The following is a 23804-nucleotide window of genomic DNA, read 5'->3' as shown; positions in this document are numbered from 1 at the left end:
GGTCCTCTCTTTTGTTTGCTTCAGTTTGCTAAGGGAGCTCCTCAGCCCTCGCGTCCGGGGCATCTGGGAAGCAGGCTCCTACCGGCCTCCTGGACATGCCTGGAGCAGCAGGAGGTCCAGACACAGAACTCTGTGTCATCCAGGCAGCTGTTTGCTTAGCAACCTGAGTGTTTGTATGCATTTCATTTCTTGCCCCACATCTTCAGTAGAGTCCCATATTTGTCACCAGAAAAGATGTATTGGGCAGCAAGTGAAAAGGAAAAATAAACAAGTAATATATGGTGACTGACAAATAAAAACATACAACTGAAATTTCACAATGTTATAAACTGTTGTGACCTCAATAAACAAGTAACATGGAGGCTTTCAAAAAAATAATCCTCTTTGGCTCTGAAACTCCTTTTGGTGAGTCTTTCTATATAGCCCAAATCATTGAAGTTTCTCATACAGTAACTGCAAAGAACCAACAAAGAGTTAAAACATAAGAGAGGTACATTCTTGTTTGTCTGAGTAAGTAGAAGGAGAAACTTAGTAGATCTGGTATGTCGCTTTAAAAGAGAACTTTGGAAAATACAGCACTTGACACTTCTCAGTACAGCAGTGAAGGTTTCATTTGGAACCACTGCACACATTTGTGTAAGTAAACAGCCTCTTTTATGATGCTGGGTAGTGCTTCTTGGTCAGGACTGCATGTTAGAAACACCTGGGAGTTAGGACTGTGAAAGCCCAGTCCGCTCCCTAAACTGGTGTTAGTGAGGTCTCTGGGTGACATTGATGAGTTTTTCCTTCAAGGTAAAATTTACATTGCAGTGATTTGCACAAGTCTTGAATGCACCGTTTGATGAATAGACAAACGCACACACACCTGTGCCCCCAAGTCCCACCGAACACAGGTGTGACCCCTGAATCCCCCTCCCCCCCAGACAGCCATTGTTCCCATTATTTTTCATCACAGATAGAACTTTATATAAATGGACACTGGTGTTTTTTAAATGTTTCCCAGGTGGTTCTAGTGCACAACCAGAGTTGGTCAACAGGGAAGTTGGATGTCCCAATCTGAGTAGCCCTTTATTAAATGTGTAGCAGACTCCTTTGGGAGTACGTGCAGTTGCTGTTTGAAGGAATCAGAGCTGTGAAGAAGGGGGTCCTATCCATTTAGCCATGAAAGTCACAGTCCCTTTGTCTCCTTTGACATTTTGCTGAAACAGTCATTTTTCCAAACTCCTATCATCACTTGTAACTACATCTACAAGAAAAGAGATCCTCTAGCAACTTGACTCTGAACATATTTAAATATGATACAAAATCAGATTTTCACCCTCTAGTTTATTATTTATTTTTGTGAAGTTAAGGTCCTCAGCCTGAACTCTGTGCATTTGGAGTCTTCCCAAAAAGAAATGTTGTTGCACATGGCTACATTAAATTAGCAATTCATTTAAAAATGTTTAAGCAGATGAAACCAAAGTGAAAGCATTGTGAGTGCGTGTAATATCCATGTTTTGTGTAGCTTTTCTATGAAAAGGAAGTAGGAACTGAAAATAGATCTTTATTTAAACTGGGGAATTGCATGAACAATTTAGTGCACGAGTTACCTAAACTTAAGCAAAAAAGTAAAATAGCATTTCCCTGACTGTTTCTAAGTGTTTTTGTTTCAAAGAAAGAATGATTTAGATAGGATATTCTGATTCTAGCACTGCATAAATTTTGCCCATAGAGAAACATTGAATTACTTTATTTTCTAAGGCTCTAAAAAATTTAAAGAGGTTAGATTCCGACTAACAGTGAAGTACTTAACAGGCTGATGTTTAGAGTGCAGAAAGGAGGAGCACGTTTCTGTGCATGTGTGAAAAATACCCAGCAGCCCTGGAGACGGGGCAGCCTTATGTGGTAGATGCAGTGAGGCACCCATCCCACCGCCACTGATCAGGTGACTGTAGATGTCCCAACACTAATGGACATGGGCTGCAAGTGCTCTCATTCCCCACTTGAGCTTGTGGTATTCAAAGGAAGACCCCGGGAGGAGAGTATTCCCACCCTTCTTGGTTGAGGGAAGGTCTGGGCACAGTATTTAATGAACTTAAAATTCTATTTCAGCACTACCTAAAGTGTTGATCTGTATTTCTGCTAAATAATGTTACCTATCGAAAGAACTATAACCCCACAGATAATATTACAAGACTCCTAACGTGATGAGATTGCTGTTATATCTGAATTTATGCAAATTTATGATTGAATGATCAGTGTGATATGTGGGATTAGCAATTTTAGTAGTTCACCCAGAATATTTTGGAGTTGGCATGATAGAGCATGTAGCTGGAGGCATTTGTTTTTATTCTCCTCTCTTTTTAAGGGATTGCAGGTTTCCCAAGAAGTGAGAAAAAAGCAGCCTTCTTGGCCCTCTTATCCTTTCTCTTCCCTGTATCCGACAGTTCATCAAGCTGTTGAGTGTAGAAAGCATTATGTGGAAGGATGTCCCTGTTGGAAGAACATTTGTTCAAAAGCATTAATGGCTGATTGTGCTTCAGGTCCTGTGGGGTTTGCAGAATGCAGAAACAGCATCATTCTCTGTTGTTCTCTGGCCTACAGAAGGGAGCCGCTAATAGTTCTCACATGTTTGTGTGCATGAGAATCACTAGAGATCTTGTTAAAAATGAGAATTTGAAAGCTACATTAAAGCTTCCTTCCCCCAAAGATTATAAACCTGGGGTCCAGGGAATATTATTGCGTTTTACACTCCATATCTACACCATTGGTACTCAGTCTTGGCCATGTGTCACAACCACCTGAGGAGTTAACAGATAAATGAATGAAGAAACATACAGAGCACAGGACCTTCCCCCAGAAATTCCAGCTCAGATGCTCAGGGGTAAAGCCCACCTGCATTTCATAGAAGTTCCGCCAGTGTGTCTGCGTATGGCCAGGGGTGAGAAAAACTGCTCTGTGATTGGCGTAAATTTAGAAGCTCTATGTACAGGTCCTAAAATAAAGCTAAGGAAGGAGAGAAACATTGACTGTGTACATTACCAAAGAATTCCGGTGGGAAGTGGAGGGAGGATATCACTTTAAACATGAAGTATATGAAATTAAGTCTGCAGCTAAGAAAATACTTTTCCACTTTTTATTCAGATATTTTATTTGTGTGTATGTATAATCAGTTCGCTTACGCCCTGCCTAAGAATTCTCGTTACATGAGAAATGTTTGCTCCTTCCTCTGCTATTATGATGACTTCTTGCGTATAAAGTTCTTTTTGGGGTAATACCACTGGACAGAGAATCATAATCTAGTGGCCTGAAAAAGTTAAAGCATTCATTAAACAGTGGCGCAGCCTCCTCAGTCCTCCGCAGTGCCGTCTGCGTACAGTGGAGTGTCTGCCATGATGCCTTAACCTTGACTAAGGAAATGGGGACGCTTGTCCTTGTTTCCTAGCTGTCTAGAAATGACATAAAAGGTAGAATCCTTTTTTTCTTCATGTGAAGCTAGATTTTCTGAGAGAGAAATTGAAGAACCTAATTAGCTTTTAGGCCAGATTAATAGAAATTGGAGTTATTACTGAATAGATCCATAACACTTTAAAATAGATATGTAGGTGTGTGCAGCTACACTGTACATAATCATTAGCGACATAGACTTTTAATAACCTTTTTAATTAAAAAGAATGGTATGTTGAAATTTACCATTCCATATTGCTAAGTTGAAATGCTCCCTAAAGGACTTCAGCCATCTTTTTATTTTTGGGGGAAAGAAGTGATTTTACATTGTCATCATGATGTCATCATCATTGGTATTGTCATTATTTCTTTTTATCTGAAAATTGGTTGAAGTTTTAAAATGTCAAGAAAAGAAAAAATGCATAATTCTCTAAGGTATTATGCCCAGTACAACATAATATTTTCTGATTCTTACCTTGTTGCATTCAATGCTTTTTTGTTATGCAAATTTCAAAGATTTCCCTGTATCAAATACATTGAAAATCTTTGCATACTATAATCTTTTATATATAGAAGTCTTTTAGATGAATATGGACATATAAATGATCAGATTTTACATTTGGCCTTTTCTATTTTTAACAGAGCATCAAGAAGAAAAATACAAACAAGCAGGAGATGAGCACCTACCTGAGGTTCATCGTCTCCCGCATGAAGGAGAGGGTGAGTCCTGTGCAGGGGTCTTTCAGAGTCTCCCCAAGTGTGTGTTACTCTGGTTCATTCTTTAAAAGTTAATGACTGACAGGCAGCAAATGTGTGTAGAGCCCTGTAAAGGGTGGAGACTGCTGCTGTCATGCTGCTTTTGTGCACTCAATAGTTCTATAGAGGCTTTTACATTATTTGCTCTTTGTTTTTAATACAGGCGTTTCTTTAGCTGCATTAGATTAGAAGCATTTATATTTTTAAATTCCATTTATCAGAATGAACATTTTCATTGATAATTTGTGTTTAAAATGAAATTAAATTTTCCAAAACTCTTCTTTCTATCAAAACTTAGAGGAATGCCACGTTAAACTATGTAGTGTATGCACATTTTTCTCTTAAGTTCTAGAGTACTTGTTGTTTAGAAATTGATGTTTTACCTGTCTCTCCCTAGCCGCGTTTAAAACTGATGTCTCTAATGACGTTTCAGGCTATAGACCTTAATAAAAAGGGGAAGGACAACAAACACCCGATGTACCGGAGGCTCGTACACTCAGCAGTCGACGTCCCCACCATACAGGAGGTAAAGCTGGCCTGCCTTCCTGCTTCGGAAACACCCCATAGCTCCCAGATGACCAGCGACTTGGAGCTGAGTGCGATCCAGTTACCATTCCTCCTTGATAGTGTGCCTGCCCATTCTCTTCCTGCAACAGAAAGGCGCAGTGAACACTGCCGCTGTTTGAGATCTCACGTGCTCGCTCCAGTGCAAGTTAGGGTCATCTTTTAAACGGCCTGGTTTTAAACAATCTGTAGATTAATGATACTTGTTGATTAAAGAAAATGTGTTCTAGCCTGGTCAATTTAATATTTCAGATGTAGAAAATTCATATCTGGATGAGGTGTCCTAGTTTTAGCAGTAGTAAAGGAAAAACTAGAGCATAGAATTGATCTAAAGTCTTGGGAAACAATGAAATGAACTTGAACAAAACAAAGATTATAATTAGAAAAGTTAATTATTCTTAAAGTGCTTAATTTTACCTACTCTCCCTGAGGATTCTTAATGGGTTTGCTAATATTTAATTACAAATTACAATAAAATCCAATAGAATACCTTGACATGTTTCCAGTTTCCATAATTCAGTTAGCTGAATTAATATTTCCATACCTTACGTGTCATTTTGAAATTTTAAAAGCTAATGATTGGTTACAGTAGTTGATAGGGAGGTTATAGGAATCAATTTAAATCATCTTACAGGTTTCCTAATCCTCTTAGCTGCTGAGAAAGACTAAAGGTGTATCATTTCAGTGGAAGAAGAGGGGAAAGGAAGGTTGTTTTCTTCAAGTGGCTGGCAAATCCTAGAATGAAAGCAAGCACCCAGATGGCGTAGCCTCAGCCACAGCCTCTTTGCCTGATCTTCTGAAGAGGGATGAAGAACCCAGCTGCCTGTCCTGCCCCCGCCTTTGCTCATGTGGCTTCCTCTCCCTGCATGGCACTGTCCCAGATCCCCCCAGTCTGATGCCTCCCGTCACAGGCATAGAGAACACCAGTAAGTTGATGGTGTCTTGGCTGTGTGCTTAAGCAAGTGCTGACCCTGAGAAAAACACTGAAAAGAAAATGAAGAGAAGACATGATTTTTATGCTTTCAGGAGCTTACAGTCCAGGGCATGATGGTGCAAACATCAAAATCACAGAAGTGCTTTGGGAATGCTTGGTGCAGTTGTCCACCTGGGTGTATGTGGGGTCACCTGGACACTGCCACCGCCTGAGCATCCTCAAGCCCAGTACAATCAGAAATTCAGGCTGGAGCTTGGATATCAGTGTTTATAAATAAGTCCTGTAACCCTAGATATCAGACAGGAGGCAGGCACCTCCAGCCCGGATATCTGGGAAGCCTGCGTGAAGAAGGGGCAGCTGAGTTGGGTGTTGGAGGATTTTGATAGAAAGGTGCATTCTTGATTATTCTTTGGAGTCCTCAGCATTTAGAAGCCAAGCTTTTTTCAAGCTGATTGCCTAAGAGTATCACCAGGATAAGAAAATACCTCTTGGCTACTTCTTAGGAAACTTTGTCACATACCCTTCTTCCCAAAATTTTGCCTCCCCTCCAAAAAAACCTTCAAATTTCCTCCATAATCCTTCCCTTTGGCAGCTAAAGGCAAAGCTACAGAGATCCAATGATGGAAATCTTTACATACACTGGTCTAACACAGAAGAAACCCTAGCATTGCCTTGGTGCACAGAGAAACATCTAGGACTTTATTTTTAAATTGTTTATAAATCAGTACCTAGTCCTAATTCAGAATTATGAATGTATCTTTTTCGTAGTTATTTAACTGTCATAGAGGCTAACAGTTCTTTTTTTTTTTTAATCTTTATTCTCCTGTGTTATAAAAATGGTATGTGTGTAGTTAGGGTCTTATCACACACATTAACCAAAGCTTTCCTTATTTACAAAGCTTAGCAGCAGCTCCTATCGTTGTTGCAGAATAAGATGTTCAGGCTGCAGAGTTCACACTAGTAAATTAATATAGAGGACAACAGCGGCCACAGGGCATTGGGCCTACCACGCTTCCCCATTCTGCCGGCTTCTGACTGCAGGTGGAGTCGTGGTTTCCTTTACGTGCATTTCATCAACACCGTGGGACACAGGAGTCGTCAGAATGTCATTCTGGAAACCCCTGATAGGTCCCACACTCTGACCTTAATGGCAGAATGCCAGCAGATATTTTGCCTAGTAACTGTTTTTGCTGTCTTGTTTTTTGCCTTCTGCAGAAAGTGAATGAAGGGAAATATCGAAGTTACGAAGAGTTCAAAGCTGATGCTCAGCTACTTCTCCACAACACAGTGATTTTCTATGGAGGTTGAATATTTTTCTTCTTTTATGTGCATTTTTACTTACATACATTTACATTTCATGTTGAGAGATATCTTTTATAAAGCATTACATTAAAAAATTAATACTTTAATGACTTATAAGTAATAATGTTAGGGTTTAAACTTAAAAATGTTTGGTAATACAGTCATAGCTTATAGAATTGACTGGCCAAAAGCAAAACTCTAGTACACTAAATGATGAAACTATTATTTATAGTTTTATACAGAAACTTATAAACTTAGTTGAGAGGTTTGTTAGAAATACTTTGGTTAATTCCCATCGTTTCCCTGTTAAAATCCCGTCATTCAAAGGTAAAGAAAGAGGCCGCTCCTTACCTGTAGAACCAGTGTTGCACTGGATACAAAATTAAAGCTGCCGATAGAATTTTATTTTGCTGCCTGAACTATATTTAAAATATACAGTTTCATTTTAAATGGTGTATGTCCACTTTTGTCAAACTGAAGGAAAATTTAGATGACTGTATTAATTTTGATAGTCTTGTGTTTCTAGATTACTGGTAATAGATAATATCTATCTTTAATTACAGCAGACAGTGAGCAAGCTGACATAGCAAGGATGCTATATAAAGACACATGTCATGAGGTACTATCCATGCCTAATAATTAAACTCTTGCTGTATTCCAAATTAACTTATTTCAGAATTCCACTCTTGTATACATTTTAATTTTGCCATTTCCTTTGAATATAATTTTATTTCCATGTCTAACATACATGGGAAATAATGGAAGTAGAAAGGAAAGAAGTTCTTGAAGAACTATTCTCAAAGAAGTCCTGGGAGTTAGATTTAGTTACTAAGTAACTTGTATAAAGAATGTTTTCTCTTCTGTAACTACCCTTAAGAGTATTAGTTACATAATGCATGTAAGTGTGTTGCACAGGGCAGACACTCAATAAATGTTACCCTCTTTGAATGAAAGATTCAAATTTGAGTTCCTATTAGACTACACAGGCAAAAAGCCAGCTAGACAACAAAGTTCATATTTATACAATAAATGGAATACAGGTTTCCCTTACTATCAGAAAGTTTGAGTTACAGCACTTTGCTTTTATGAAAGACCTACATTAGTACCTGTTTTTGCTAACACAAAGAAATCTGAAGAGGATTTTTGCTTTTACAGAGAAAAGGTGAAAATAACGTTTAGCATGTTTCTTTTGCCGCAAGCCCGTATTGAGGCAGCACGTGCAACGAGCCGTGGGAGTGGCGCCGCCATGCTCCTTCCCCAGGACCTGCACTCAGCAATGAGGGTCACAGCTTTGAGCTGTGTCTCTGAGCATCTCTGCTTTAGCTCAGTTTATTTTGGTAGATTATTTTTTCAGTCTGGGAATACTCAAAAATTTTTCCCATGTAAATTAATGGTAATTGCTTCTTCACTTTACGCCATCTTGGCTTAGGAAAGGTTTCCTAGGAAAGCTCTACTTTCAGATGGAGGGGCTGTACATATTAGGGTTTTTCTTGTGGTATTTCTTATTTGAAACACTCACCTGTAACCATAGTATCTTTGCAGAAGTGTCTCAATTTGCATAGCAAGTTTTGTTTCTTGAATTCATTTCAGATTTGACTTTCGTTTCTTTATTTGTTCAACAAATATTTATTGAGTGTCTGCTATATGCCGTTTGATCTGTTAGGAGGAATAAAATGTGATCCAAGGTACTTGCTTCCTGTTCATGGAGCTGTGTTCTGAAGAGGGAGACAAAAAAAGAAACACACAAAATGTGTTTCTTTGTAAGTTGTAAAAGACTGTTATGAAAGAGAACAAGGACTAAAATGGAGAATGAGGTAAAGTAAGGACTGCTGTTATTGGTAGTGGATATTTGATAGGGGTAGATCAGGAAGACCTTTCTAAGGAAATAGCATTAATCTGAGTGCTGAACAGTGGAAAGGCACCAGCGAGGCTGGGAAACAGAGGTCAAACATGCCAGCCTGCTCAGGAATTTGTCTTCTGCTCTAAGTGCAGTCTGGGACCACAGGGATGGTTCAGACAGCAAAGTGGCAGGCTCTTCCAGTATCATTTGTTGAAAACTTAAAAATTTGTTTAACAATTTAAGTTTAAAAATTCAAGACTATGTACATGAAAGAGAATGTTAATTTATATGAATCTGTTTTATATAATTTAACGCACGTATATTTTATGTAGGCTAAAATAGTTGCTTTTCTTTTTCAGCTGGATGAACTACAGCTTTGTAAGAATTGCTTCTATTTGTCAAATGCTCGTCCTGACAATTGGTTCTGCTATCCTTGTGTATGTGAAATTTTGTGATTTTTGTTTTTGCTTCTTAAGTGTGTGATGTACTGCCCTAAGGAAGTTTGTTTCCAATTTGCTTAAAGATTATAATCCTTGCTAAATAATCTTTTTTGTATCATGGTATATATGGTTTTAATGAGTATAGAAACTGAAACATGGGGAAAACACTTGAATCATTATCCATTTCTGGCTTTGAAATGAGGATCTTAAGAATAAGAGTAAACACTGGGTCCCTCAATATATGGTAAAGTGAACTTTTGCTTTTCCTCTCGTTCTTTTACAAGAAATCTAAGGCTTTATATATATTTATAGCTGTGCAGTTTCCCCTAAAGTGGCATGATTTCAAGGAGGGTGCTGACAAGAAGCCTGTGGGTGTTCTGGGGCAGCCCCCAGTGACTCAAGTGAAAGAGGCCACTGGTCTTAGAGAGGTGCTATGCTTCTCAGGCACGTGAGGGTCTCGTTAAAATGTGGATCACTGACGCGGTATGTCAGGAGCAGGCCTTAAAACCCTGTTTCTAACAGGCTCTTAGGTGTTGGATTAAGCTGGGTCTTCTGCGGACCTGTTTTCACACGCCCTTGGTTTCGGGGACTGCCTCATTCCAAGTGCTACCAGCTACCAAGAGAATATTTTTCCTATCGCTACTGAGAAATGAACATCCATATTGCTAGTCTTATGCAAATGTTCATTTTTTGGTGTTTTTCTTGAAGGTAAAATTAGTTCCAGAAAAAAAAGTTCTATGTGTTTGGGAGTTAGAAAAGAAATATTTTCAAAATAATGGATTATACTTGACTAAGTAGTTAATGTTAATGATATACTTGTATTTGATACTTTAAAAGTAATTTGACACGGTAAAACATTTTATTTCCAGATACCTAATCATGAGCTGGTTTGGGCTAAAATGAAAGGTTTTGGATTCTGGCCAGCCAAAGTCATGCAGAAAGAGGACAATCAAGTTGACGTCCGCTTCTTCGGTCACCACCACCAAAGGTAATTGTGGTCCCGTGCACAGCAGTCACAGCTGTGTCTGAGGAGTCCCGGAGAGTACACAGTCTGGCTGTTTCCAGCGTCCTGGGGGCTTCTCCATCAGAAACAGAATGAAGTATTTTAAATTGAAGAAAGAAATCAGCACATAAGTGGACTAGGCAGCTGACAGTGATTTCTGTAAATTGTATTTCTAAATTTAAATTATATTTAAATTGTTTACTAAACGGGACAGTTTCAGTAGCTGACACTGTTGAACTCAGGCATGTTAGCACTGGGACTGATTTCCTGATGGCATTGGTGTGGAACGGTTCTCAGAATGTGCCCATTCATAGTATTGTAATGACATTACAGTTGTTTCAACCATCTTTCCAAGGCTCTGTTATTAAAATGATAGACAAAAATAATCAACTCGAGAGTAGGGCACGTCAAGCCTTGATGTAAGAAAGTATGTGAATACCTTACATGTGCATAAGAATTATATGCATCTAACTACCAGACATTGTTTCCAATATAGATTTTAAAGTTTCTGTCACTAGGGAGATGTATACAGCAAAACTTAAAAATTTACATTTTCATAATATAAGAATATATATATCCAAAGAGTAAAACCTATTTTTATTACTATAAAATTATTTTTGCATTATTATTTCATACAAAGACTTCTGAACTATCCTACTATAAAATTATAGCTACCTCCTTCATTGTGATGTTAAGGCCTTAACATTTATTGAACATTGAAAATTAAGAGCATAAAGCATTGACCTAAATGATGTTATCACTAATAGCATCACCTATAAAAATGTGCGCTCAAGTTTTGTGAACTATCATAGGACTCGGAGATTGATGAGTCTAACTAATCAAGCTATCATAGGAATAAGAATTTACACGTGATTGGGGGGCGGGTTCATTTAACACAGATATTAAAATAAAGGAGAAAAGTGCCAAAAGTCAGTTACATGATCTAAAAGTCATACTTTGCAAGGATTTGAATTTACAATGCCTGAAGCATCTTCTGTCATGCCTGGAGGGTGAGGCCTTGTGCAGTTGTCATTACTGTAAGAGAAGCTACAGAATGCAGGACTTTATTCCTCTCCATGGTGAGTTTTACTTAGTCTTCATTTAATTTAAATAGAAGTCTAGTTACAAGAAAACTGTGAATAGCATAAATTTCAAAAAGAGTTCTTTCATAGATAGATGCACACTTAGCTGACACTGTTATCATGGCAAGAAACATTAAATAATGATACCATAATTTACTACAAAATGAATGTTTTAATTGTATGGTTATTAGGTGGTAATTTTTAATCTTCCATGCTCAGTACATCACTTTCAGTTTCTGTTTCCCGTCGGAACAGGTGGGGAGGCCGTGCGCACTCCGCAGGTGGGTGAGGATGGTCTCTGAGTCGATACCAGGAAGACCGAGGGGTGATGTCTGTCCTCGCACTTGTGTCTAGTCCTGGACAAGTTATTTGGTCTCTCTGAGCCTGTTTCCTCGCTTGTAAAATAAGGGCCTCGACAGTACCTATCTCATAAGATTTTTTGTACGGTTTGAAGAAATTTTTACATATGAAGGCTTAACCACAGTCCCTGACATGGAGCAAAACTCAGAAGAGGTTAGCATTGTAATACAAATATGCAAACAACAGGGAAAGTTGGATTCAGTTTTTTCAATTTCATTAAATAAAATACGGTTAACTTGGAAAAAACAAAGAATTCAGTTATCTTTTTAAAACCATACTACTGGATAAGAACAACAGATAATCAGAATTTTTTGCCTATATTTTTTTCCATTCCATCAATTTTCAAACAGCTTTATATTATCTTTGACCATGAGTGATTTTATGAAGAATATGAGTTAATCTATGTCATTCAGTATACTAGGAAGAAAATATTTTAAAAGAATATTTGAGCTAATCTACTTGGGTCCTTAGACTGAGTTTATCACCTGAAGAGAGAATTAAAACACAAAATACGTTTCCAGAGGTTTTTTTTCCCCCTGACACTTCTTATTTCCTGGAAGATTTTTATCTAAAATATTTGGGGTAGGTGGGGTTCTAAGGACTGCACTTTAGAAAATAAAAGATCTACAATTTTATGATTAATCGAGAACCTTTTCCTTTACCTTTCCCGTCTACAGTGTGCCCAGTAAGGTATTGAAGTGAATGATTGAAGAGGACATACCTTAAAAATTATGCTGTATCATATTAGAATATTTGATTTATTGAAAAGCAAACTTTATAAACTTATAGTGATGACTTATAGTCGTCACTTAAGCAACATGTTTACACCAAGAGGAGATGACCAATAAGGGCCACCAGTTGCAAGTCTCCTTAATAAATATATATAAATCTATATTTCTTTACTATCATCACATTTTAAGTGCACAGGTCAGTGGTATTGAATACATCACATTGTGTGCAGTGATCACCACCAATAAATGTTCTTCTGCCAGTTCATCATCTCTTTACATGTAGGTGGGAGAAAAAAAATTTTAAACAAATAAATGGTTTCAAACTAGTCCCTTCTCTGTGTTCAAAACATGCTGCTCTCTCCCTGGACCCTGAGAAAATTGTAACGCTACAGGAAGAAAGACGACTGTGATCGTGCTCAACGTTAAGTGGGATTTTTGTGGAATTGGCAAGATTTTGCCTGCCAGTGGAAAAAAAGCGGTTGCTAAGATCTGATTACGTCAACAGGGCTAAATCTTTTTGCTTTGTGTACTTGGGGGATGGGATGGCACAGGCCAGGAAGAGCTGGTAGAAAATCAGATGCAGGCAAGAAAGAAGTAGAACATTTTGAGTTAATTTGCCATCAGGTCACTGAGCTGTTTTTTCCTGCATGTGCTCAGAGCATTCAGGGTTGATAGATGTGTAGATATAGCCAAATTAGGTTATACCTCTTTTTATTAGACTCACTCTAAATTGTGGGGTTTTTTGCCTTTTTTTAATTTTTATTTTCTTATAGATCAGATTGCATACCCAGTGAACTGAAATCTGATTATCTATAGTAATGGAGTTGATGAAAAGAGAACAGGAATGTGTGTATGAAATGCACTGAGACTTAATTAAGTCTCATATTAAGAATAGATGTGGGGGCTAGCCTGGTGGCACAGCGGTTAAGTGCACACGTTCCGCTTCGGTGGGCCGGGCTTTGCTGGTTCGGATCCCAGGTGCGGACGTGGCACTGCTTGGGACGCTATGCTGTGGGAGGCGTCCCACATATAAAGTAGAGGAAGATGGGCACGGATGTTAGCTCAGGGCCAGTCTTCCTCAGCAAAAAGAGAAGGATTGGCAGCAGTTAGCTCAGGGCTAATCTCTCTCAAAAAAAAAAAAGCAAAAGAAGAATAGGTGTGAATCAGCTTTATTATAGCCAGGGGATAAATAGGTAATTCAAGTTAAGGGGAAAAACTGCTCTTAGAACTCACAAGGTCCTTCTAGGTAATCGGCACTGCTTGTAGCAGGAGCCTCTCAGAAACACCTGCTTTTAAATGTGCACTAAAACACTGTTACTGATTGCCTGGCACATAATAGGCTCTCGATAAATATTTGTTGACTGAAAGGGTAACTATAATAATAATGCAAGATCTAATGGTGAGGAACTCTGCCACAAGCAAAGTTTCGTTTGCACTTCTTGCATTAAAGTTTAGTTTTACAAAGTGTAGTTTACGAATCCCCTTGACTACATGCTGCATTGCAGGATTGTTTCTCAGTCATTTCTGACAAAAATGTAGGGTCCTTAAAGTCAGAGACAGCATGCGTAGAAGTGTCATCCTAATAACTGGGCACAGTGAGTGCCCTCACTGGACTCCAGCCGTTAGTTAACAGCTTACTGTAACCCCGTCTGGGCAGCATCTCCTCCCGTGGTCACACAGGCAGTAATACTTGAAATCAGGTGGGCCCAGTTCACTGCCATAGCTTTGTGGTGCCTTTCACTGGCGCACAGTGAACAGTTGTTGAGTTGATACAGCATTCTAGATGGATGCTAATTAAAGTCCAATCAAGTGATTAGCGCCCAGGAGAATTCTCTTGAATTTTTAGGTGTTCTTTCCAGTAAAACCAAATGGTTTTTCATTCTCTAGTTTCAGATCAATATTACACATAATTCAGACACACTTACAGCTGCATTCGTGGTTGAGCACTCGGTTGCTGAATGGCACCAACACTTCTTTGTTTGTCTACCATGGTTCACCTAATGCATAGGGACGTAATCTAAATATAACTTACTAGGTGAGAGCTTTTAGATGCCCTCTTACGTGTGTGTGTGTGTGTGTGTGTGTGTGGTGAAAATTTCTGGGCATTTTCAAATGATTCTGTGGTGCTAATCTGGAAATAGCTAGATTTTGAATAACTTAATATTCAAAACAGCAAGGGGTAACATTCTGAATAGGACTTAACTGTGATAAGCTAAGCTGGTTAAAGAAATTTGTGACAATTCTGAGGTATTTGTGAACCTCTCCAATTCTGAGAACTTTGCCTTGATGACTGTGAAAAACAAAAGTTACCTCACTTATTTTCTACTTGGTAAGAGTCTTTGTTCAAGCTGTAACTCACAGCCTCAGTAGATGGAATTGCCACAGATTGGACTTGACAATGGGTAGAGTCCACTACCATTTTGGAATTTTCTGACAATGGCTTCATTGTTCTCACAGGGCCTGGATTCCTTCTGAAAACATACAGGATATCACAGTCAATGTTCATCGGCTGCACGTTAAGCGCAGTATGGGGTGGAAAAAGGCGTGTGATGAGCTGGAGCTGCATCAGCGTTTCCTTCGTGAAGGAAGATTTTGGAAGTCTAAGAATGAGGACCGAGGGGAGGAGGAGGCAGAGTCCAGTATCTCCTCTACCAGCAATGAGCAGGTGAGTGGTATCCCAGAGAGAAACTACCTGTCAGTGTTATTTTAACTGTGAACATTGTTAGTGCACACTCCTGACTGTGATGAGACTCTGACATTTCTCCTTCCTTTCATATAAACATTTGTAAAGTGCTCTGCAAAAGAAACCAATTCAAGTAACAAACTGATAAGCCACGAGCAACCCTGATTCTGCCAGTGAGAGAGTCAGTGCCTTGCTCCTTCCAGAGGCACCTTAGCTCTGTAAATGTCTGCACCAGAGCAGAAATTCAGTAAGTGTAGCTGTGTGGTTTTGGATGAGCTAAAACAAAAGGGAGCCACTTACTCACTTCTGACCTGTGGGTCCCTGGCTAGTATTTTCAGCAGAGAAGTGTTTCATAACGTCTGGAATAATATGCTGTTACTGTTATGATGCCCACAGCTAAAGGTGACTCAAGAGCCAAGAGCAAAGAAAGGACGACGTAATCAGAGTGTGGAACCCAAAAAAGAAGTAAGTTGCCCACCTTGCAGTGTCCAGGTGGCATTGAAATGGGAAATGTTTTCAGTTATGGCCAAGACAGATGCTCCTGAAAGTGAAATGCCTTGCCGTCAATCAGATAATATCAATCATGTTTGAACCCAGTCTCCTTCCTGCTGTTATGTGCTGTCGCTTGATTGACACATGCATACTGAGAGTTTCTGTCTCAATTTAGCATCTGCTGGCCAAGTCTGCCTAGGTGGGGGGCACTTTGCTGTGTTTCCTGGACCTCTTATATTTTCTCATAGCATTATCAAAAACAAAGGGTTTATCCAGTAAATCAGTTAGGCCAGCATTTAAAAACTGGAGGAAACTATGGTTAAGCTCAGCCTTTCTAAATTATGTAATCCATGTATGTTTTAAAACCAAATGTAGGGGCCAGCCCGGTGGCCTAGTGGTTAAGTTCACATGCTCCGCTTCAGTGGCCTGGGGTTCACAAGTTTGGATCCTGGGCGCAGACCTACGCATCATTCATCAAGCCATGCTGTGGCAGTGTCCCATATATAAAAAAGTAGAGGAAGATTGGCACAGATGTTAGCTCAGGGCCAATCTTCCTCTCACACACAAAAATTTTTTTAAAATAAGTAAAAAAATAAAACCAATTGTAAATCAGGGCATAGTGCAAACACATGTTCAGTGAGAAATGGCTTAGGATTTTAGGAAACTTATTAATGAATCTAGTCCAAAGAAGTGACTATAAATTGATAATGATTTTATATTTTATATGGTAATTTTTTTGTTTAGTCTATTTTAAAAGCAAGACCATGGTATTGTTATGTAATGAAATTGTGAATGAAGTTCCTGTTAAAAATTATCGTAGCTATTAATTGCATGGGTTTTTTCATTTTTTTGTTTATTTTTAATTGTGGTAAAATACACATAACAGAATTTACCATCTTAATTGCATGGTTTTTTAACGACAGTTTATTATATGGCTATTTATGTATATCACTGTGTTTTTATCCTGATAGAGCTTGTTCTTGAACTGGTGGCTTACATGGGCTTGTTTTACATCTAAGCACTTTCCTTATCTTTTAGGAACCAGAGCCTGAAACTGAAGCAGTGAGTTCCAGCCAGGAAATCCCCACAATGCCTCAGCCAATCGAAAAAGTTTCAGTGTCAACTCAGACCAAGAAGTTAAGTGCCTCTTCACCAAGAATGCTGCATCGGAGCACCCAGACCACCAGTGACGGAGTGTGTCAGAGCATGTGCCACGACAAATACACCAAAATTTTCAATGACTTTAAGGACCGAATGAAGTCTGATCACAAGCGAGAAACTGAAAGAGTTGTACGAGAAGCTCTAGAAAAGGTAAAGCAGCCCCACAGTGGGCGTTGCCTTCTGACACCCGGTGGGATCCGTGTTCCATAGTAGTTTAGTGTCTTTCACTTATGCATCAAGCAGGTCGCTGCTTTTTAAACCTAGGAATATAAGAAATCATCTTTTGTAATATTTCAGTTAATAATAGTACTTTTCTCACCAGAATCTTTTACAGCTCTTAATGAAATAAAGGGAAGAGGCACAACATTTAAGTAGAAACTATGTCTGAAGGTTGTAAGTGTAGCTGTTTGTGTACATTGTGAGCCGACATACTGTGGGTTAACTTTTTTTTCATTTCAGCTGCGTTCTGAAATGGAAGAAGAAAAAAGACAAGCTGTAAATAAAGCTGTAGCCAATATGCAGGGTGAGATGGACAGAAAATGTAAGCAAGTAAAAGAGAAATGCAAAGAAGAATTTGTAGAAGAAATCAAGAAGCTGGCAACACAGCACAAACAACTAATTTCTCAGACCAAGAAGAAGCAGTGGGTAAATATCAAAATTTTCTTAGAATCCAGTCTCTGAAAATGTACCACAGGTATGATGAAAATCAATTCCGAAAGATATAAGTGGCATATGCAAAAATTATCCCTGAAATAAATGTGAAATTGTGAACTTTAAATTTTAAAAATTTATTAAAAGTCCTATAATCTCTCAACTCCAGATCCCACATGACTGAGTGTTGCTCAGATTATTTTGTAAAATTGAGATTATGACACTTTAGTACATAGCATATTTAGTGCAACTAATTTATATAACTTCTCCATCTATGCAAGTATTTTATTTTGATTAATTGGCTGGCCCTGACTTTTGCTTGGTAACTCTTGATAGGTAATATCTAAATTGTGAGATTGTAAATGTAAATATCACGATAGCAAATTAAGGATTTTCAGATTGTACTGCTCTTGACGTTTATACATTAGATTCTATTTAGGAAATGGATTGCTTTTACTTTATATAGCGCCTTCTCACTGGTCTCTGACTCCACTTAGAATCTGACAGTTCACTTTTATTGTGTCCTGTTTGTGACTCTTATCTCCCACCTCCACAGATCTCAGTTAATTGTCAGCGAAAAAGTTTTGTTCCCAAAAGCACGTAACTTGGTTTTAATTTTAGTGAATTACTATGTGAAGTTTTGTGATTCTTCATTTAATCCAGACTACATTCTGAAGACAGTCTTTATTTATTTTTTTTTTTAAGATTTTATTTTTCCTTTTTCTCCCCAAAGCCCTCTGGTACAGTTGTATATTTTTAGTTTGGGGTCCTTTTAGTTGTGGCATGTGGGACGCCGCCTCAGCATGGCCTGATGAGCGGTGCCATGTCCGCACCCAGGATCCAAACTGGCGAAACCCTGGGCCGCCGAAGCGCAAACTAACCACTCGGCCACGGGGCCGGCGCCTGAAGACAATCTTGAAATACATGTAAAGTAAATATTTCATGAGGGAAGGAAACATTATAAAAGTTGTGATAAAGAAAGATTTGTCAAGAAGGAAAAGGGAAATGTAGCATATAATTTAGAGGACTCTACAAAGATAGTTTGATAGGAAAAAACAGATGAATAATGAATTAAATATCACCAGATAGGAATTAAGGTGTGCTGAAGATAATAACAAGCACACTGCCCTAACACCATGTCCAAAATTCAACCATCACATAAAGACAAGAGGAAGCTAGAAAGTGGACACTAGATTTATGAGAAGAAATCCCATGAGTTTACTAAAGAATAAAGGAAATAGAAGAGAAGGCTATAATAAAGAATTATAATAGCAGCTTAACTTCAACAACATACAAATTCTCTGCTCCTTTACAGTTCCCTCCCCACCCCTTTCAGTTCTTGAAGTCACAAAATTACATCTTTATATAATGTGTGCCTGAAACATAAGTTAAAAATTCTTTTAAATGCACTAATACCTAAATTATGTGGAAAACACGATTTGGAATTACAAGTTGAATTTATGGCAATACTAGTTTTTATACTAATAACTTTTTTCTTTAAATCTGTTAGTCCCTTAAAAAACATAGGGGCCGGCCCAGTGTCATAGTGGTTAAGTTTGTATGCTCCTCTTCAGCAGCCCAGGGTTCACGGGTTTGGATCCTGGCCGTGGACCTATACACCACTTACCTAGCCATGCTGAGACAGCATCCCACATACAAAATAGAGGAAGATTGGCATAGCTGTTACCTCAGCAACGGTCTTCCTCAAGCAAAAAGAAGATTGGCAACAGATGTTAGGGCCAGTCTTCCTCACCAAAAAAAAAGAAGAAGAAGTACAGTACAAGCCATCATTACAATAGTACTAGCTTTTATACTTGCCTGTGTATTTACCTTTACTGAGACCTTTCTTTCTCCATATGGCTTCAAGGCTTTGTCTGGTGTCCTTTCTTTTCACCTTGCAGGACTCCTTCAAGCATTTCTTGCTAGGCAGGTCTAGTGGTCAGGAAATCTCTCAGCTTTTGTTTATCTGGGAATTTAAATTTTTGTAGGATTCTTTGGTGACAGGTCTTTCCTTTTAGCATTTTGAGTATATCATCAGCCCACCGTCTTCTGCCTCAAGTTTCTAATGAGAAATCTGCCGATCATATATTGATGATCCTTTGTATGTGACTGTTCGCTTTTGTCTTGCTGCTTTCCTGATTCTCTTTTTTTTTTTAATTTTTTTAAAGATTTTATTTTTTCCTTTTTCTCCCCAAAGCCCCCCGGTACATAGTTGTGTATTCTTCGTTGTGGGTCCTTCTGGTTGTGGCATGTGGGATGCCGCCTCAGCGTGGTTCGATGAGCAGTGCCATGTCTGCGCCCAGGATTCGAACTAACGAAACACTGGGCCGCCTGCAGCAGAGCACGCGAACTTAACCACTCGGCCACGGGGCCAGCCCCTTTCCTGATTCTCTTTTAACTTTGGTTTTCAAAAGTTTGGTTATAATGTGTCTCGACATGGGTCTCTCTGAGGTCATCTGACTGGAGTTCATTGAGCATCTTAGATATTCAGATTCACTGTCTTTCATCCGATTGGGAGGCTTTCAGCCATTATGTCTTCACATAACCTCCCTGCCCTTTTTGCACTCTCTTCTCCTCTAGGACTCCCATAGTGCATGTCTTAGTCCACTGGACCGTGTCCCACAGGGCCCTTAGGCTCTGTCTGCTTTTCTTCAGCCTTTTCCCTTCCTCGGACATTAATTTCTGTTGTCCTGTCTTCTGCCTGCAGAAATCTGCCTTTGAATCCCCCTACTAGATTTTTCACTTCACTTAATGGGCTTTTCAGCTCCAGATTTTCTTTTTACTGATATTTCCATTTTGTTCCCACACTGTTGCCTTGGCTTTCTCCACATCTTCCTGTGAGCATCTTTAGTAGCTGTTTCAAAGTCTTCATCTAATGTGTTTGTCATTAGAGCCTTCTCAGGGGCACTTCCTGTTGATTTACTTTCTTTCCTTTGAATGGTCATACGATTCTGTTTCTTTGTATGCCTTGTGATTTTTTGTTGAACAGTGGACATTTGAATCTAATAATGTGTTAACTCTGGAACTCATTTTCTCCCACTTTTCAGGGTTTGCTGCTGTTTTTGAGGGGGTTGTTGTGGGCTGTCTCTGTGAGAAGGATCAGCTGAGGTGTGAACTAAATGAATGTCCTTACATCTTTCCTGAGCCTTCCCTGGGGCATGCACATTCACTTGCCGGTTCTCCCCTATTTGCACTGGGCTCCTGAAAGGGGCAGTTACAGGGCACTGGCCGCTTCATTCTCCTGGAAGGCATTTCAGCCCCAGGGGAGGGGGCTTGTGACAATTGGGGGAGGTACAACAACAATGGCTGCCCACCTCTTTGTCTGCACCTCTGTGATCAGAAGCAGCAGGCAGCACAGATCCCTGGTATTTGGAGGAGAGGGTCCTTTCTGTCCACTGTGTTCTGGCTCCCAGAATATATGCACAGCTGCCTGTCCTGGGGCTGGAGGATGGGTAACTTCTGCTGTGCTGAGAGCTGAAAGTGACCGAAATTAATCACAATGTACGGTCCAAGCCCTCAGTAGACTCCAGAGTTCCACAATAGTTACGTTAGACAGATTCTACCAGTGCAGTTGATGTCCAGGTTAGGGTTCAGTGCTTTCTGCTCCACTGCCTTCCCAGAATCTTCTCAAAACCTTTTAAAGAAAATAGAAGTTAGTTATGTTTGTGTGCTGATGGGAATGGCCTAGTGGAGATGGAAAAGGTTGATGTGGTGCTAGGTAAGCTCAAATTCGCTGATAACTGACGAGTCCCATTGTTTCCTGCTGTTCTGCTCAGTACGTAAAACATATTCTGATGTTCTTGGTGATATTATCTTAAGGTTGAACCAGAAAGAAGTCTCCTATTTTGACTAGTTTTGTGTGCACGTAGTCCCAAGCTCAACCCCTGGTCCTGATTTCTCGTGTGCAGTGCTACAACTGTGAGGAGGAGGCCATGTACCACTGCTGCTGGAACACGTCGTACTGCTCCATCAAGTGCCAGCAGGAGCACTGGCACGCCGAGCACAAGCGCACCTGCCGCCGGAAGAGATGAAGGCGGCTCTTCCTGGGAGCGCCGACGACGACTCTTCTCAGACACAGCGGTTTTTGTTTCCAAGAAGCCAAAATTGTTTAGAATTTGCTTCCCATTTTGCACCAGCCTTTAAACACTTTTCGTGAAGAAATTTTGCACAGTAGTTTAAATCTTTTGTTAATGCTCCTCCAGAGTTTTTCAGGGGGTAAAAGTAACATCAGTGGAGGGTATTATTTTAAATAAACTTTAGTGAGAATTTGTTGCATTTTCAGCAAATTTTAAAACATTTTTAGGTTTTACAGAGATTTTAACCTTTAAACAAAAGATCTTTAAAAAACAACAGGTGAATACAAGTGAGTTTAACAAAGAAGCATTTAAAGTAGATCTGAATGTGAGAACTGTTTCAGAAATAAAACATACTACCTTGATGTGAAATTTATTTCTTAACCTTGTTGAGCTGGTTTTGTTCAGCTTAATTTACTGTTTAAAGGCATTATCTATTGGTTATGCCAGTGGGTATATGATTGAATTTAGGGAACAGGGTTGACACAGCAGGTGCTAGTCCTGCATATTTTTTCGTAAATATTTCCCAATTGTGTTTTTCATTATTTCTTTTCAATATATAACTTTTATAACAAATTATTAGCTTTGATCTTGTAGTTTAAAATTGCAGGGAACTGGGGTAATCTTTTACTGAGCTGGATCTTAGAGAAAATGAATATTTAAATTTTAAAGTTTGCACATTTCATCTTTGTCCTAACATGAGTGCTTGTATCAAGATAAACAACAAATATAAAATAAAAAGCCAAAAACTACCTTTATCCATACATGAAATTATAGATGAGGCATACAAATTTCTTTAATGCTTCCCTTCCCTTCCCAAATACCATCTGGTTGCCTGTTATCTGGTGTCACCTCGGATATTTTAAGTTAATGCTAAAAGGAAAGAAAGCACTTAAGTTTCACAGAAGCCGTTATGTTTGTAGTAATGGGTCATTGCCTACTAATGAACTCCATCACTGTACACAGAATGAAGAATAATGCATGTTAATTTTCTTGTATTAAAGATGCCGTGATTTGTAAAAAGTCTGTATTTTGCGGAATGTCTGGATTAAGAAGCATTACCAATAGGAATGGATCGATAGTTGAATAATGATTTTTTTATACATAGATATATAAAATATAGCCAGGAAAACTTAAATTACTTTTTTTTTTAAAAACCTCACAATTTATGTTTTTTCAAAGGCTGATCTTAGACCAAGTCAAATTGTCATTTATCATTTAGTTATTTTTAAGACTAGAGAAATAATTTGTAAATATTTATTTAGACCTTTGATATTTATTAAAGCAATTACACACAATGGAAGTGAAAGAATCAGGAGAAAAACCTTTTAAAAAGTTTTCTCCGGGTTTGTCAGGGTCACTCTAAAGATAAAAATGTAACTAAGTCTTCTGTGAAATAATCATCCATCCGATCCTGATGCTGTTGCAGATGGTGGTGACACAAGTTAATCAACGAGCTACTGCCCAGTGGTGTGCAGTGGCCCCCTTTCAACACCAGACCTGAACCGGGCAGTGACTTGGCGTCTCCCTCCCTCCTCGTTGCTGTGTGCTTAATTAGTGTTGCCACGGTGCTGTGGTCTGATTGAGGCGTCGTAACCAAGAACACTTACCTTCTCTGATTGTTTTTCAAGTTTTAAAACTTCGATCCACCCCTATGAGAGCAAGTGATTGTGGAAATATTTTTGGTGTAAAATCATTCCAGAGTATGTACTATTTAACTGATAGCTGCATGAAAGTAAGATTTGTGTTACTTTGGCTTTTTTGTCTCCGTTGACACGGTTGCACATTTCCAATTTACTACAGTGTGAAAACTGTGTGTAAAAAAAAAAAAAAACAAAATTAAAAAAAGAGATTGTGGCCTGGTTTTGTAAAAGTTTTAGGTAAAATTACAATTGATTGTTTTAGGAATCATAAAAATTTTTCTGCAAATCATAAAGCTATATCAAGGTGTTGAGCTTAGCCACTATGCACATTGTAATTATTCATTGTGGCTGTCCAGTTCTATGATGCATTCTGGCATTTTGTAAGCTGCTCTGACTAGCAATATATAGATTCATTTAATGTGTTAACATTGGTTAATAAATGTATTTAAAAAGACCAACTTTAATAAATTGTTGATTTAGTGCATTCCCCTATACCAAACCAAAGACAACCATATCACATGGTGATCATATACTATGGATTATCCGTTGGTGACTGTTTAACTTTATATAAAATCAGTGTGGTAAAAATCATTCATTCACCTAAATGTTTGTTTAGGTTGAATTTACTTTTACCAGCTCTCAAAAAAAAACAAAATACTC

At 38.7% G+C, this 23804-nt stretch overlaps 1 protein-coding gene across 50 annotated transcripts in view; it reads left to right on the top strand.

Moving 5' to 3' along the window:
- Window positions 1-23602, top strand: part of ZMYND11 (zinc finger MYND-type containing 11) — a 116238-nt gene extending 92636 nt beyond the window's left edge. For 35 of the 50 annotated variants that reach the window (XM_008522118.2, XM_008522120.2, XM_008522114.2 and 32 more), the window contains 11 exons: window positions 4072-4149; window positions 4619-4711; window positions 6899-6986; window positions 7549-7604; window positions 9185-9262; window positions 10135-10253; window positions 14899-15106; window positions 15521-15589; window positions 16655-16927; window positions 17237-17422; window positions 21337-23602. In XM_008522118.2, coding sequence (XP_008520340.1) covers window positions 4072-4149; window positions 4619-4711; window positions 6899-6986; window positions 7549-7604; window positions 9185-9262; window positions 10135-10253; window positions 14899-15106; window positions 15521-15589; window positions 16655-16927; window positions 17237-17422; window positions 21337-21459 — 1371 coding nt within the window. In that variant the 3' untranslated portion in view covers window positions 21460-23602. The remainder of the gene's footprint in view (window positions 1-4071; window positions 4150-4618; window positions 4712-6898; window positions 6987-7548; window positions 7605-9184; window positions 9263-10134; window positions 10254-14898; window positions 15107-15520; window positions 15590-16654; window positions 16928-17236; window positions 17423-21336) is intronic. The other 15 variants (XM_008522121.2, XM_008522119.2, XM_008522117.2 and 12 more) reach the window with 1 other exon arrangement.
- The last annotated feature ends 202 nt before the right edge of the window (window positions 23603-23804 follow it).

The sequence above is a fragment of the Equus przewalskii genome, chromosome 30, assembly GCF_037783145.1.
Source record: "Equus przewalskii isolate Varuska chromosome 30, EquPr2, whole genome shotgun sequence".
NCBI lineage: Eukaryota > Metazoa > Chordata > Mammalia > Perissodactyla > Equidae > Equus > Equus przewalskii.
Note: the sequence above shows the minus strand (reverse complement) of the source record. Positions and strands in the feature narration are given on the sequence as shown.